Source organism: Temnothorax longispinosus, chromosome 6 (assembly GCF_030848805.1).
Source record: "Temnothorax longispinosus isolate EJ_2023e chromosome 6, Tlon_JGU_v1, whole genome shotgun sequence".
Classification (NCBI taxonomy): domain Eukaryota; kingdom Metazoa; phylum Arthropoda; class Insecta; order Hymenoptera; family Formicidae; genus Temnothorax; species Temnothorax longispinosus.
The window spans coordinates 15556650-15572918 of record NC_092363.1 but is presented as its reverse complement, the minus strand read 5'-3'; the positions used below and the strand labels follow the sequence as shown (position 1 = coordinate 15572918).

The 16269-nt window shown below is 38.6% G+C and overlaps 1 protein-coding gene across 1 annotated transcript; it reads right to left on the bottom strand.

Moving 5' to 3' along the window:
- Positions 1 to 68: 68 nt before the first annotated feature.
- Positions 69 to 12846, bottom strand: LOC139815294 (serine protease filzig). The gene is made up of 10 exons (XM_071782105.1): positions 11954 to 12846; positions 6350 to 6840; positions 5545 to 5589; positions 4036 to 4287; positions 2118 to 2206; positions 1954 to 2039; positions 1702 to 1839; positions 1435 to 1571; positions 1002 to 1159; positions 69 to 864 (listed from the first exon to the last, which is right to left on the bottom strand). Exons 2-10 carry the CDS (start codon positions 6831 to 6833, stop codon positions 706 to 708), a joined length of 1548 nt encoding a protein of 515 aa, XP_071638206.1. The 5' UTR covers positions 6834 to 6840; positions 11954 to 12846; the 3' UTR covers positions 69 to 705.
- Between the last annotated feature and the right edge of the window lie 3423 nt (positions 12847 to 16269).

The window sequence follows — 16269 nt, the reverse complement described above, 5'->3', positions numbered from 1 at the left end:
CTGTTTATTCATTTCATCGTTGCTTTTTCTGTAGCGTAATGAAAGGGAATCACAGTGACACTAAAATAAGTTATTTTATATTATATCTGTTACTTTGGTAATATAGTCTCAAATTATAATTGTAATATTATACATATAATTATTATAGAATTAGTTAAGAATATTGAAATTGTTTGAAAAAAATAATGCAATCAATAATAAAATCAAAAACAAAGTATTTATTAAGCGCAAATTCATACGCATATCATACACGCTTAATTTACAATACATTCACAACGTTATAATTACAACACACTTGCGCCACCCGCTTGTGTCAATAGAGATACTTATATAATATCATATTACACTTAATAGGGAACGTCAAGCCTTTACTCACTTTCGAAACAATATTAACGGAAACACGAAATCGCTTATTACGAAAACGTCTACGACACGTGGATTTCACCCTAAATTACTTTTACATTCCCATAAAATAAAATGGCTTTAATTTCGCTAGACATGGTCCGTTCTCTCGAAGTCAATTAAAATTAATTCCTTTCGTTAAACGCTTTTGTCTTCGTGTCACACTGATTTTTCAAACGTGATTTAAACCTCGGAAATCATTTCCCGACACGAAGGATGCCCGAACTTTGTGTCATTCAAAAGTTCGCGGCTCAAAATTCTCAAGATCCTTCTGAGAATAATTCTCCCGCGATTGAGGACGCGCTACGAATTTATGACATATGTAATCCAGTCAACGGTCTTGGCTACGCGATGATAGATCCCCGGTTGACCTGGTTGCGCGCAGGAGTAACCTGCGGAGACGATGCCGATGAGATACCATCGACCAGTTTTCTCCAACATCAACGGACCTCCACTATCACCCTGAAAATTAAATGGCTTTCTCATACTCCTGAAAAAACATACTGGAGAAGAAGAGACAGAAGAAAAAGAGGAACAAGGGAACGGAACGACGATTCATCGTTCAAACAGTACACACCCACGATGATGAAATCGCTTACCTGACACGAATCTTTACCGCCGCCACGGTAACCGGCACACATCATCTCGTCATAAATGACGACGTTGATGCCATTGGACCGATGCCACCGCTCGCAGAGGCGATTATCGATCACGGGCACGTCTACAGCCTGCAACGTCTTGGGTCGCAATCTAGAACCTAAATAAAGTAATTCGTATAATGAGATAAATAGCTGACAAAAATATATAACAAGATTTTAATTATCTATAGCAAATTAATATTAGAGTTGAGTGTAAGATACTTATTTTTCCATTCAAATTTATGTGTGCGTATGACTCAATGTTTGTTATATTAATATTGCAAGAAATCATATGTTCTGGTAATTGGATCCAGAATTTATAAGGCGAGAGATGAAATTTAAAATTATATTAATGGATAAGTATAACACAATTTTTTCACAAGTAAAACGCTACCTGCTTGTAAAGCACCCCATCCCGCGGCCCAACCATATTGTCCCAGAAAATCTTCGTTTTTCTCCGGTAGACATATAGGCGCTATATGAGGCATGTAGTGAACCGGTCGATCCAATCGAAGCACAGCCACATCGAACCTGATAAACAACAATGAATATGGGAGATGTGAAATCGCGACAAAGTTTACTCTATTTAGCGCTGACAAATGTGCATTCGAAGTATTCATATTTTATTTATAATAAACTAGTAACACATGCGAACGCGTACCTGTCCGCCTGTGGCGTGAATTTGAAGTAAGGGTGTACTCTGATCTCTCGAACCCCAAAAGTATAAGCTGGCAGAGATTCACTCGCGGAATTCACCACATAATCGCCGAGGGTGACCTGGACTTGTCGCGCCGACGCTCTGACATTCAAACAATGTATTAAATATTCTAATTAGCATCGACTTATATTTACAGCTTAATAATTGCATGTATGTAAAACAAACGTATATGCAGACAGATTATTTCTCACTCACTTCGCAACACAGTGCCCAGCGGTGACAACGTGAAACCGATTGACCAAAGTACCGCCGCATCTACTGGAACCGATCCGTATGTACGCCTATTAAAACAAGAAATTAATTTTAACGGTAAGTTCGAAAGCCGAGCTAAGGTATCTAGCATTGCCATCGTGTCTGACCTGCCACGGGAAACTGCCAAAGCCGGCGTCGTCGCCGCCGACAATCCTCCTCTGCGCGATTTGTTTCGAGACGACCGGTACGCCGCAACCTGCAAAACGCAATTGCCTGGATTCGCATGCAATTAAAGTGTCGCCGTTATAATTATATATAGCGTGGCTGTCGGGTCTAATTATTTGGCGTGACGAATTGCGCTAGAGTTGCCAAATTTTCCTTTCTGAAATAGAACGTAGGTGTCAAGTAAATTAATTCCGGAGGAACGGTAGAACTCTTGTAGACAGTAATTGTAGTAAAATAAAACAAATAAGAATCCTCAATTATTCTATGTGTACAGAACATCTGGCAATCCTAACTGTGTGCCACAACCTGTGATTACAATAACGCACAATGACGCTTAAGCGCAGTTCCATAACAATCAACGCCTTTGGAGTCGAACACGCGAACTGTCGAAGGCATGCAATCGACAGCGACAAAAAAGTTTCTTCTCCGTTCTTCTCTTGCCGAAATTGGACTTGGAGTAATACGATGATTTTTTTAATAGCTTCTTCTATCCGATTTCAATGTTGGACCCTGGCCTGCATTGCTCGTAACCAAGTAATTTCAACGTAATTGAGTAATTCTCAGCGTTACATTGATCACTTACTCAAACATTACCCGACAGATAAAAGAAAAACATTATTCATGATTGTTCATACAAGCCCTTAAGTCAAAGCTGTTGATAAAAAATGTTTCGATAAGAGCATAAGCCGTGTAGATTGATATATATTATAAAATCAATAGTTTGAAATTACTTTCCTTGACAATTATTATGATAATTATTTGACGTAACCATACATGTGTAAACATGCGACACCGTTATTTCTTGAATCAAAATCTTTTAGATTCGTTAGATTACTTGAAACTACAAAGGATATTACAAAGATGTTTTTTTTTTTAATTATAATTAGTCGCTGACAAATTCATGCGCTTATTAGTGTATCGTTTTATATAAAATGATCCCTTATGAAAAACGGTTGTTGACGAATGCAGTGAAGCGTTTTATCACGTAGATTATGAGAAAGAGACGGAGCACGGATTGCCAAAGTTTTATGAGCCGATGGCGATGCAGAAAAACACGTTTCACCATTTAGAAAATTAATCCATGAACGACGACAGCTGTTATGATATCTACATCCATTCGCCTGCTGCACTTTCTACCAATTTCAAGAGTTTGTATTATCCCTTTGTAAGAATTGATCTACGATTTCTATCGTGTAGCTGTTCATTCATTAATTCAGCAAGGATAGTACTTCTTCGTTGAAGCGGACACTTGATTTTGACAAGACCGTTTTTATCTCGTGGCGAAAAATGCAAAGGGACCGAGATCAAGGAGACGGGCATTCATAATCGTTAATAGGCATTTATGGGAATTTAGACGGATAATTGTGCGGAAAACACAATGTTACGATACTGATAAAAATCATTTTCGGACAACCATGCATGAGAAGATAGAAATTCATGCGATTTTATTTAATATGCTTGGATATTATATCACGTGCATGCAAATCAAGAAAACGGAGAAGGCCAAAGGAACATAAAATATGTGTATGTCAAAGAAGAAAGAATTGTGATGATATTAAAAGAAAAGAAAAGATTCAAGACGATAAATGGGAAGCATCCGGTAAGGAAACTGTGCAATTTCTCGGGTGATAAACGGTGTGCGAAGAAGAAGTGGGACCGAGTGCGTGCTTGGAATACACGCGAATGTGTGAAGTGTGTGAAATAGTCTTGAAATAATTAATGAAGAGAAAAACAATCGACAGGAAATTGGTGGAAGGTCAAAAGAAAAAAAGAGAAGAATAAAGAGACAAAGTAGATGTCATGCTTTCAAGTGCGGTGCTATAGAGTACGGACGGCATGCTTTTCGAAGGAAGGACTTACGATCGTCGCTGGCGGTCTCCGTGTACAAATCCAGCGGAAGCGGCCGAGATTGATCTCTAGGCGACTCGATCAGGTTATAATCAGTGAGAGCTTTAGGGTCTTTCCGCTGACAACACGCGTACATAATGCCGCCGCAGCTGCCGTCCAATAGGCCAGCAGTCATCCAGCACATAAGAAAAAATTCGCAGCTCCGTCCGTCCGCGCACAATGTATCGTCGCCTTTCCACAGCGGTCTTTTTTGTTGGCGCGTCTCTGCAGAAAATATGGAAACTCTTGTCTTCCGCGACTGTCAAGTTACGTAGGTAATCGTCCTGAGCGACTGTCGAGCTACTTATGAGCGGCGCGACCGCATTTCCGTCCGGTCGAAGAGGAAATAAGATTCGCAGTTCGCAAGAAGATTCGCAGAAAGGCATCATTGTGGTTACTAATCTAATATCAATCTATTTAACTGTATTAGCCGAAAACAGAAACGGTTCCAATAGAGACATGAGACGGTCACAATCAGAGACATTGTTAAAAATTAAAAAATTATCAATATTAATTAATTAACTATAGACATAATTGTAACTATTATATATTAATACACATTGAATAACACGTGTAACCCTAATGCTAGTACAAGAAATTGAAACTCTTTACAGAATGCAAATCTTTCTGATCAAGTTTCTACTCCAATTACTAATGCTCAATGCAATTATCAATTAGTAATAATAGAAGGAAAGAGGTCGCTCTTCTTACTTCGCCGATTACTCCAAGTCTAACTTCGAAAGACGAAATGCGAGTTAAAATCCAGGAACTGGTTTAAAGCTAGCATCGTAGTAAAACAAAAGAATATATTACAATTTTAACCATTTGATCCTTACTTTAATTAAAGACCACATTTTAAATTAAATTTGTATAAATTATTTGAAAAATATAATTTTGGAAAATCTAAGAACATATATCTACTTTCATTCCAGCAGGATCATTGTAGTTAAAATCGTCACATACAAAGATTACTATAGAATTGTAGCTCAATCCGATCAAAAATAGAGTATTAAATAGAAAAGGATTAAACCGATTTTGCTGGAATCTATTAGGATAAAACTGTTCAAGGTAAGTGTAAAAAAATATCGACATGGTAATATTAACCGTTTCTCCGACAGACTTTCTATAGAGAAACATTTGGGCAATCGTAAAAGGACCTCGTACCAGTTCAGCGTGACAACGATCTACCGTCCGGCGGCAAAGCGCGACGTCGACGATGTCGTAACGATTTCCGTGTCTTGGACCACGACGGAAGTCGTCGACTGTAATGGAAATAAGTTTCGCGCACCATTAAGAAGACGTTGCGCGACTAAACCGTCCGATTTTTACGAGTTTACGCGAGAGGACGAAGTTACCAAGGCGATCAAGTAAACCGACAACTAAGCAGAAATCGCGAACTTGTGGAAGGCATCGAAAAATTCCAGAAGTAACGTCATTACGGCTAATTCAAATTTTGTGATTCCGCTGACAAGTTGCACGTACCTGTTTCCAATCTGGGGTAATCATCCGGCGTCTGTTTCCGGAGATCTGAAATAAAGATAAGATGCTATTCTGGAAAAGCGCAATTATCGAAAAAACTGTTTCCTACAAAAAAATAAAACCGTTCAATTTTAGTAAAGAAAAAATGCATAAAAATCTCACATAGGATCTGCATAAGGATCAAATTATCTAAAATTAGAAAAAAATATTGACACAAGAATTAATTAACTCCATTCATAACTGTTTAAAATTTAAAAAATATCGTCTGATATTTTACGTACACGCGCGGTCACTATTTATAATAATAAATTAGTGATTATTACGGTTTGTTGCGCTGGCATTACACATCTTATGCGCTACTATGCTCGCGAGTTAGTTCACTCGCTCGCGCCGGAGATAAGTGTCGGTTCGTTTACAATTGAAATGCTTCGAAAGTTTCATATAATACCTCATTTGCATTTGCACGCTTCTCTAAACACTTCAAAGCGCCGATGAAGCGCTATTTGCACAGCAAACCGAATTACAGAAGTGACGGGATTACACGAGCGCGCGAAGAAAAGGAAGAAAATAAAAGGGAAATGTATTTATTTTGCATCAAAAAAATAATGAGCAGCAATAAATACAAGCCTGAAACGTTTCAATATGTCTAAGTATAAGTTTCTAACCCATAATTTCTAATACTGCATTTAAAGTATCGAGAACATGATTTATTAACATGCACGATTTTAAACTATTTAAATATTAGAAATTATGTGCAATTTATAGTTTACCAATAAAGTTATAATAAAGATAAAAAATATAATCTTACCTCTAATGTCATCTTCGAAATCTGGCAGCTGATTAGATTGCTGGAAAAAAGATGCCGCGCCGCCTCCGATCGGCGGCAGGAAATCGTTGTCGCGAAATATCAATCGCGGCGTCCGATGGGACATCACCGGTCTATTGTAATCGGCGATCGTGGGAGTTCCCCAAAGAGATTTGTGCTGCCTCCACGAACTGGGGAATTGAGCCTGAGGAACGAAACGCGCGACCGGATGTGACCCAAGGTTCCTGCCGTGGGGTGATATCGGACCACTCTCGAGGAGATAAGCAGATCCCGTCGGATATCGTACGTATCTCCGCCGGCGGATTGCCACGAACCCGGTACGATTGGATCTTCCCCCATCTCTTCGCACGTCGATAGCCGAGAAATCGGAGTTCCTGAAGCGCCGCACCTCGCTCGCCATCAAGCTCGAAAAAAGACTCAGGACGACTGCAGCGAAAAGCCAATGACGCGGCCTCGATGCACCCATCGTTTTACTGAAGGATTAGAAATTATTGCTCAAGATCAAGTGCTCATTAAACTTCAAAAAATTAAATAACATATAACGCATAATATAAATTATTATTTATAAAAAGATTTATTGTAACAAGATGTATTTTGCATATATTTTATATTTCTAAACGGTATCAGATAAGAGACGCGCGATCTTTCCATATGCTATAATATTTGAATCCTAGACAATCTGTCACTACTCAATTCAGAACCGAGGATTTTCTCCTCGAGTTTCACGAGTCGTTAATCATCATCGGGCGCCATATTAGAACTGATTCCTAGCGAAAGGAAATGCACATTGAACTCGCAGCCAAGTGGAATCGTCGATGATTCTGGTCCAACTTCGAGGAATGCCACGCTACTCGTACTCACATAATTATCGGTTCACACAAACAGCGGTTTCGCGGTGAATCGAAGAACTTTCTTTTGGCACTGAACCGTCCATGAACACATGTTCTCGTTTATGAAACGATAAAAATGATGTAGAGGTAGATAACGTGGGATGTTTTTAGAAGATCAGAATTTTTAGGGATTATTTTTCTTTTCTATTTACTGATAATTTTTTTTTTACTAAGCTCCTCAAAAATATAATCTACAATCGCTCGTAACGAAAAGTGTCTTCGATCTTCAACATCTTAGCAAAGAATGAACCATTGTTTTTTTTTTAATTTAGATTCTGTTATCTGCAATTTAGAGTTGACAACTAGATCTTATATGACTCAACGCTTGGAGGCAAACGAAACAAAGTGGAAAACAACTTCCGCGTGAATTCCTCTTGACAGGACGGGGACGAAATCCCGTTTGCGTCACGCTCCTTCGTAACGAGTGAAAGTAAAAAGGTTCACCCGGAACCAAAGATCATGGCATTTATACATGAGAAAGATTCACCAAACGTGCTTAAATTCACCAACATCTCTGTCGAATGAAACTATCGCCTACGAACGGCATTAGCAAGAGAAAACGACGTGCTAAAAAAAACTTTAGCAAGGCTTCCTCGTACATTAGGCTTCCTCTAAGGCCTGAAACTTGTAAATCTCTATTTTTAACCGCTCATGTAATTAAAACATTAGTGCATCAGCTTCTTAAAAAATAATTAATTTTGTATTACTTAAATAATCAGTAGATTCTTATTATAAGGATAAAAATATAATGAATGGATTTTTTCCAGATAGATTCTTTCAAAAACCAAATTTTCACGCGCCTTTGATTGATATTGATTGATCGTTACCTCATGTTTGGCAGACAAATCGAGAGCAGCTATCAAACCGTTAGAAATGTTAGAAAGGAAAATAAAAGGGGAAGGATATAATTGTTCGTTAAATAATCTTGATGGACGGCCTTGCCGGGCCAGGGCCAATCGTGGCAGAAAACATGAACGGTTCGATGTGTTAGTAGGTCATTGGCTCTACGTCGCGTGGATCCACCAGAAGTGAAAGTATACGTCTTGCGTGCACGACAGTGTGAAGTTCACGTTCACGCAGTGCCATCCGCCGCCCCGACGACGGAAGTTACAAATCGCTGCTCACATCGTTCTTCAAAACCTCCCACCTTTTGTTCCCTCTACTTATTCCCTTTGTTCCCTGCAAAACGCCACGCGAATGCACGCGAATCCGTTGCACACGATGATTTTCACCGTGAAAGTGTTCGATTACTATAACGTGATCCCCTTTGCCCAGATCTTTAACTTGCGTTTCCCGACATTGTTGTTTTTCTTTCTCTCGCGAATTACAGATAACGAAATGCTATGATTTTCTTTTTAAATTTCCAGCTCCGTCAAGCGTATCTCAATGGATGTAAAAGACAGATAAAAGTGTATTAAATTGTGAAATCGAGCTGTAATGTTGAACACGCATTCTGTGTATACTGACATATTATATACGTTATATTGCTTTTCTCTCTCAATGCTAAATACTTTGCTAATAATTTAGTCAAATTTGTTTTTGTTACTATTAATATTGTTACTTCACCCTTTAATTCATTAAAGATTAAAGACAATTAATTTTTGCAACAGTTAATGAAATCGCTAATTCTGTATCATCAGTTGTTTACCGCGTCCGTTTTCAGCTGTCAGTGAAAGCACGTATGTATATGCAAGCACCCACATGGATCGGATCTCCGATCACATCCCTTTTCTTTTCCCGTGCGGTCCACGCGCAGCCCGCGCGATGCGGCATATCGAATTCCGTATGTGAATCAACGTTAAGAACATGGAAGACCTATCACTTTCTCCTGGCGTCGCGCAGGAGCTCGCTATTACTTTCGCCCAAATCGAAGGATAATTATTCTCTCGTGCATGTTCCGCTGAGCTAGGATCGGTTACGATTTTCCTTTGACGCATCGCATACACCCTAATAGCTAACAACAATAGAATCGGCCAAGCATTACGGAGAAAAGCTTTGCACGCGCCGCCGAGCCACGACGATAATGTCGACGATAATACATATACGCATCCGGAATTATATAATATAAAACTAAATAGTATCGCATCTCGCGCTGAAAAATGAAGCGCATTACATCGTGCGCGCGTTATTAAGCGTATCAGTGGTATCTATTACCGGCGCGGAATTAATTTTCCGTATAATGCATAAGAGAATAATTCAGAATTCGGTATCGAAAAATATTATATTTCAAAATTGTGTATTTTATATACTTCAATAAGTACTCTAATCATTACACGTATCTAATGAAGATCATATAGCCGAGGTTCTCCGTAATGATAGCAATAATATGCAATGATAATCTTGGAATTTACAATTATTTAAGTACGTTTCCAGGATCATTTCACTTGTCACTTGTCGCTCTAATTCTGCCATAATTTTTTTTCTTATAAATCAACAATTATTGAACTGTCATATTTAATTACCATTTAGATAACAGCTAACTCTTAATGTTGCTGATAATATACTCTAGCTGTATAAAATGTAGACCAAGCTTCAACCTTCAAATTCATGCACGTATATCGAGTGGAAAGATTCCTTATCTACCAATCGCTCATTCGTTGCTGTAATCGCACCGGATATAGCATATGTGGCAGCTTTTGTTCTTTTTCGTCTTTTCTCTGTCGAAGCAAAAGGTTGAGAAACCGCAAGTAAAAACCTTGAACGGACCCCGATATAACCCGATATAGATATTCGAAATTCGTCTTTGTGCTTAATGTGTTTCGAAAACACATCCGAGTTTCCTTTCGGAGGATAGAAACCGGTTTCTTCTCCGAAGAAATCTTGACGTCGCAACTGCTGATCTTATTCACGGCCTTGAAAAGAGTAAGCATTTTCGCGGTCTAATTCACCGATATCATTCGTGACGAACACTTTCCATTGTGTAACGAATCTTTTCTCGTTAACGGCTTCGTTTCTGGGCCATTTTCAGGCTCGGAGATGATGGATGTGCAATAACAACGAACAATTGCTTTTCAGCGAACAATTATGTAAAAACCGCGTACCAAAGGAGAAAAATCAAAACAACGATTAATCGAAATATTTCTATTGGTTGTTTGCTTTGTGGAGAACTGCAAGATATATACTTGCTCTCACGACGCGACGCTTAGAAGAGTTGAATGACTAGAGTTAAAAGCCTACTCGTCCAACGACTCTTCGGAGCCCACGTTTCTCTCTTCAAGACTTCTATCAAATTCTGTTACGTAAACCACGAGAAGTGTTTGGGCAACGCGTGTACAACGGTACCGAAGCGTGCATCCTCAATGCGACGTCGCGTTTCGTTTTGAGAAAGAACGGAAGTACTTTCACTGCCTACGAGGATGGCAGTTTAAAAAAACCTTCTCTGAGGCGTCATGTGACGCGAAATTCGTGCTTTAAACCGGCGATCACGCGCTCTTGCAAAACCGTGTCTTCTTTCCGAAATCAGCGAAACTTTCTTTTCGTATAAAATTAAGGAAAATGTACTGCTCTCGTGACTGTTTGTCGACCGCCATTTTGTATCTTTGGAACAAATATCTGTATAAATCGTGTTAATTAATGCAATTGCTTGATAAAGTTGGAGTATGCAGGTGAAATCTCCGCGCGGGAGATTTAATAGACAATCCAGTCACGTAAAATCAATTATTCAGTTATAAGAAGACTTTTTTAAAACCAATTTTAATATAATTACAAATTATCTAAAATTGATCTTCAATTGAAGCATTCTTTTCTTAACAGCCTTCTATTATTATGCCTATTGTTAAGAAACCACTAATATGACGATTATTAAACTTAATATCATATTATGTTGAAATCCAAGTTGAGAATCTGACACCGATTGCTTCCATGCATCAAAATCACCGCACGCACCGGCTTGCGCTTTTCGTTTAACACACTTTTTATACGTAAGAAACGGCTGATAGCCTCTCTTTGGAAAGATAGGTGCTCTCCACGAAGCCGATCTTGCTTTCTCCTCGCTTTTATAGTAACTGTCGTTTAATCACACATTAAGCTTAATGAAACAAAACGAAACTGAGCATTCCGTTCTGCGTGCCTTCATCCATCGCGCCGATTCAGACAATAAATCGAATAAATTTGATCTGCTTTGAGATGTGTTCTCTGTGTATGCGATTTATCGTTCGTACAATTAAGCGCGCGAAGAAACGCCCCGGGAGAAAGTTTTCATTTTCGAAATTGAGTTAATCACTTTATGCGGACCAACTTGTATTGTTCAAAAAAAAAAAAGAAGACACATGTTTCTGATCGTGAGATAGATCTTTCAGTATGTTGCACTATGTGTTTTAGAAAACACCTGCCTCTAATACTGTTTCTCCGTGATAATGAACTATACGTTATAATGAACTATACGATCTCAAATAAACCTCAAATTACATCTTGTTACAAAAGTGCACAATCTTTTCTCCTTCAAATTGTTTTCTCTCTGCTAAATAAGTAATATTCCCCTGCTCCAGTTTTAAGAAGTATTTTCTAATCTTCTTCACACCAAAGCTACAGTGTTCATTAAATTTTGTTTCTGTCTAATTCATGCGAACTATTCCCAGATTCCGCGCGTATTTTTTTTTTTACATCAGCGTTTTAAGATTAGAAAATAGAAAACGCGAGAAATAAAATAGACCAGTCTACGAGAGGGGGAGACAAATCGGCGTGAGACTGCACTCACCGATTCACCAAACGTGACCTTCCCGGATTTCTCCTCGGCTGATTGAAGCAATGCGAGCGATTTCTCAAGGGGAACCCACCAGAGCACTACTCCTGCCGCCCTCTCTTCTGCGACCTCTTCGTCTGCCTCGTATGACCGAGGTAGTCCTCAGCACCATAACACAATTGAAGGTACCGTCGCGACGGGTGGCTGTTTCGAAGAATATCACCGCGAGATATTCTTCGTCGTTGATTATCCTCCAATTCCACGATCACGTCTCACGAAACGCCCGTGCACTCGCGATTTATATATCCAGAATAGCGAGGACCAACTGACGAGAATCTGAGATTGTATTTCCGAAACTACTACGAGAAGCTAACTTCGCGTATTCGCGCGTTATCGCAATGCGATAAGGTCTTGTCACTTCGGTGACTAACGAGGTTGCCTCGGCTAAATCTTCAGAATGCCGTCTAGGTTCTTCACAGATCGGGGTTCCCATCAAACTTTGAGATTCCCCTTTTCCATATCTTCAAAATGCCGCCGTCGCGAGTATGCCTCTTTCATTTTTTCTTCACTTGCACTTGCTTTCGACAGACAACCGATCCTATCTTCCACATCGGAGATTTTTCAATCTTTCGATCTGATCCCGAAAAAAAATTCTTTTTTAACGGGAAAACCCAACACTTCGTGGACGACCGATGGAGCGTGTCGATTACCACAGGGTGGCGAAGCTCCACGCCGTGTGGAGGGCTCGCACCATGTCTCTATCCTCTCTCGTCGAGGGGCCCCGAAGAACGCCTGCTCGCCTGCTCGTCGTCGGTGTCTGCCGGCACCGCTACGTCTGCTCTCACTTTCTCCGTCGAGTAGTTTCATTTCGGTACGTAAAACTCTCTCGCAGCGTTTCCCCACTATGCGTACGAGGCGACAGCCACCGGCGCGGCGCCGCCATCAATCCTTAGCATTCGAGTTAAAAAAAAAGACTGACCGATGCTCACGGGTAGGACTCGCGATTGTCCTTCGATGATCCAAAATGATTCTTTCCCTACCCACAGCAAAATATATCACCAAGATACTTAAAAGATATCTGAAGATATGAGAATATCCCAGAGACATCTCCAAGATTATAAAAAACCAGGATTATTTTATCTCAGATATGATATCTGATTTTGCATATATATCGGATATCTATGCCTCATTTAAAAGCAGATATGTTATATACAACCCAAATAGCAAGAAAAAAAGAAGAATTCTTCTTAAATTCTCGATTTATAAAATTAAGGTATATATGTTCACATATATTCATATATAAAGATGATAATACATTTGATAATGCATGATAATGCATTCGCCTGTTGCACCGCATTAAAAGTTCAAAAGATAATACATCTCTGATTCGTAATATTTCTCCACGCTTTACTGAGTCGCTGTGAATATTTAGGAAGCAGATCGAGACAATTAACTGCAGTCGAGAATGTTCTGAGAATGAGCGTTGTTTTACTGACCATTGTTTTACTGAAAAAGAGCATGAAAAAGAGGAAACTTGAATTTGTGTGTTACAAATAAAGTCTCGTTCTTATTATATACATATTTAATAATGCAATTTAGTAATTGCATCCACCACGTTCTTCAGATTGATAGATTAATAGTCTAATTAAGATAATTAATAAAACATTCGCACGATCTGAGTTAAATCGAAGTGTAAAATCGATTTAAGATTTTAGACAAGTCCTTAACTCGTTGAGACCAACAATTCAATCTATTAGAAAAAAGAAGGTGCCGTTTTATTCGAGATATTCCCGTTCTCGCGAATTTACAATGGGCATCAGGAAATCGTTGCGCGGTAAATTATTATTTAAGCGGTGGAGAAAGTCGGTGACAAGTTGAAGAAAGGCGATGGGACAATTACAATAAGATTATTTTTCGGAGCAGTGCTCTGATGTGCTATTGTCATGCTTGGATTCGCACGGAGACGAATTGCGATTATCTCAAGAACTTTGCGATCGACGAACGATGACAAACAGTCTTAATCACTTTTGAGATCGGCCTCCGTCAATTATCATAACATTCCTGCGCGCTGATCGTGTAAATTACGGATCTCGTGGATCCGTTTCGGTAATATTGCGATTGCAAGAACGTAAGACGAGAATGTGGCAATCAATTTGTTTTTTTAACGACGAGTTAATCCCATAAAAAAACCGAGAAAGTGATATTTTATGATAAAAATGTGTGCGCGTTGATTCATCAGTTGATTCATCGATATATACGATAACTTTAGGATCTCAGACAATTTTTCTAATTGTAAGTGAAAGAATCGTGGAGATATCTGACTTATAAAGTTGCTGCAAAAAATTAACGCAATTATTAGCAATATAAAATAGAAAAATCATACTATAAAAAGTTGGAAGCACAAATCGTTACTTATACGGTTTATGTGTATACAAACGTTAAAAATTTATGCAAATTATATTCTAGCTGAAAACGAAAGTAAGCGATGCTTACATACGTCATGTACGTGTTATTAGCTCCTTTCTCCTTTTTGACACCTCCGACCTCCGACTAAGACATTGAATTATATTTTGTTACATGAACTAACTCTTTGTGTAAACGATCCAGCTGACCACAGCAAGCTTGAAATGTCTATACATCCGCATTAGTGAGAGTGACAACATGAACCATTAAATATGCGAGATCGAGTTCCAGCGAAGTGATAAATTCCTATTGCTCGTAATTAGAAATTTCATTTCAATTCGATCTTTTTGCTGTAACATTTCAACTTTTAATTAATTTTTAATGTCGCCAAATATACGATGCTTTTCGTGTGCTTGCTTTAACACAACATGAAGATAAATGTATTAATTAAATCTAATTAATGAGGTTCGTGAGCAGTGAATTGCATCTATTAAAAAGGAAAATCGGCATGAAGAATGTGCTGAATTAAAATCGAAAGTGTTCTTCGACCAGATTCTGTCGTAGAGAGCGACTCGCGACTGGGAATGTACGCAAGGTGTGCAAGAACTTGGTCGAAACCGGAGAGTACGATCGCGAAATCATCGATGCTTCTTTTATTTGTCTAGATAAGTCGCCTATAGCACCCGCTTCTAGAGTCAACCAAGTATAACTTTCTCCGTGAACTTCGAAAGTCCGGTGTATCCATCGCGTTTATCGCGACTCCGCGACAGGTTCACGAACAAATTATGTCTCTCACCGCCGGAAGTTGGAGAGTTTCTTCTTCTTCTCTTCTTTAGATATCACTCTCTATAACGATTATTACCCCGCGCGGAAAGAGAAATTTAGATCTTTCAGAGTTGCATGTTTGTAATATGTAATAATTAAGTAAACAAGTGTTGGAATATCAAAACGTTTATCTTTTATTTTTAAACTTGTCTAAAAGCAATTACAGTATTTTTTAAGTAAAATACCTGTACTTAAAAATGTTTTAGGCATTATTTTGTAATTAGAATTATATCGCGGATCGCATGCAATCCACAACTCCTAAAAGCTCGATGCACAAATTGTTAGCTGCTTCACGCGTACAAATTCGTGAATTAATATAGGAAAATATTAATATAAAGAAAAGAAAAAAAGGGAAGAAACAGGATCACGTATTGTGCAACGTTAAAGGAAGCCCAAGATGCCAGGATGTAATTAGGCGACGGTGCGACATTGCACAGTCTTTTGCGCATACATGACATGTCTAGGCAACTATTGTGACGTGAATAGATAAACATCGATGGAATGTAATGGCTAACGCACGTCAGTAATATTAACCGGAGGAACATTGCGAAAATGATGCGTGGCTAAAAGAGTGACGTCGTAAGTACAACACACGTCATTACACTGATGTATTGGCGAGCATTGAGTAACGAGTTTATCTAATAAGCAATCATTTCCGCAGAGAGAAAAAAAGATAGACGATGAATGCGGTTGTATATCCTCTGTCGAAATCGAGGATGTATATTTGACGAACTTATGATGCGATAAGCTTGTTAGCAACTTTGTTGCGCGTCATTAGAATAGAATCTATGTTGCAGACGATAAGCGCGTATATCTTTAAAACCGGATATAAACGGTGACCAACCACTTAGGATCGCATGATGATATCAGAAATATAAAAAAATTCTTATTTTTTAAAATCAATTTATCATACTCATACATTTGAAATCCATTATTTATCGCTTATTATGAAGAGTAATAACATAACATAATTTTGTTAATGACTAAGAATTAATAAAGATCAGAGTATGAAAAGTTAAAAAGCGTAACATTACTTTATATTCGAGATACATTAGGTAAGTTTAATTCTAGGAATCAAGCTTATGAAAAGAAAATCTTCTTTA

What these genes read in the sequence shown, in the direction of transcription:
- LOC139815294 (XM_071782105.1), bottom strand. Translation starts at nt 6,833, where the DNA reads ATGGGTGCATCGAGGCCGCGTCATTGGCTTTTCGCTGCAGTCGTCCTG. An exon ending in TTGGCAGTTTCCCGTGGCAG is followed by an intron (nt 2,040 to 2,117) that starts GTCAGACACGAT and finishes TTGTTTTAATAG; the next exon opens with GCGTACATACGGATCGGTTC. An exon ending in GCGGTAAAGATTCGTGTCAG is followed by an intron (nt 865 to 1,001) that starts GTAAGCGATTTC and finishes TTTAATTTTCAG; the next exon opens with GGTGATAGTGGAGGTCCGTT.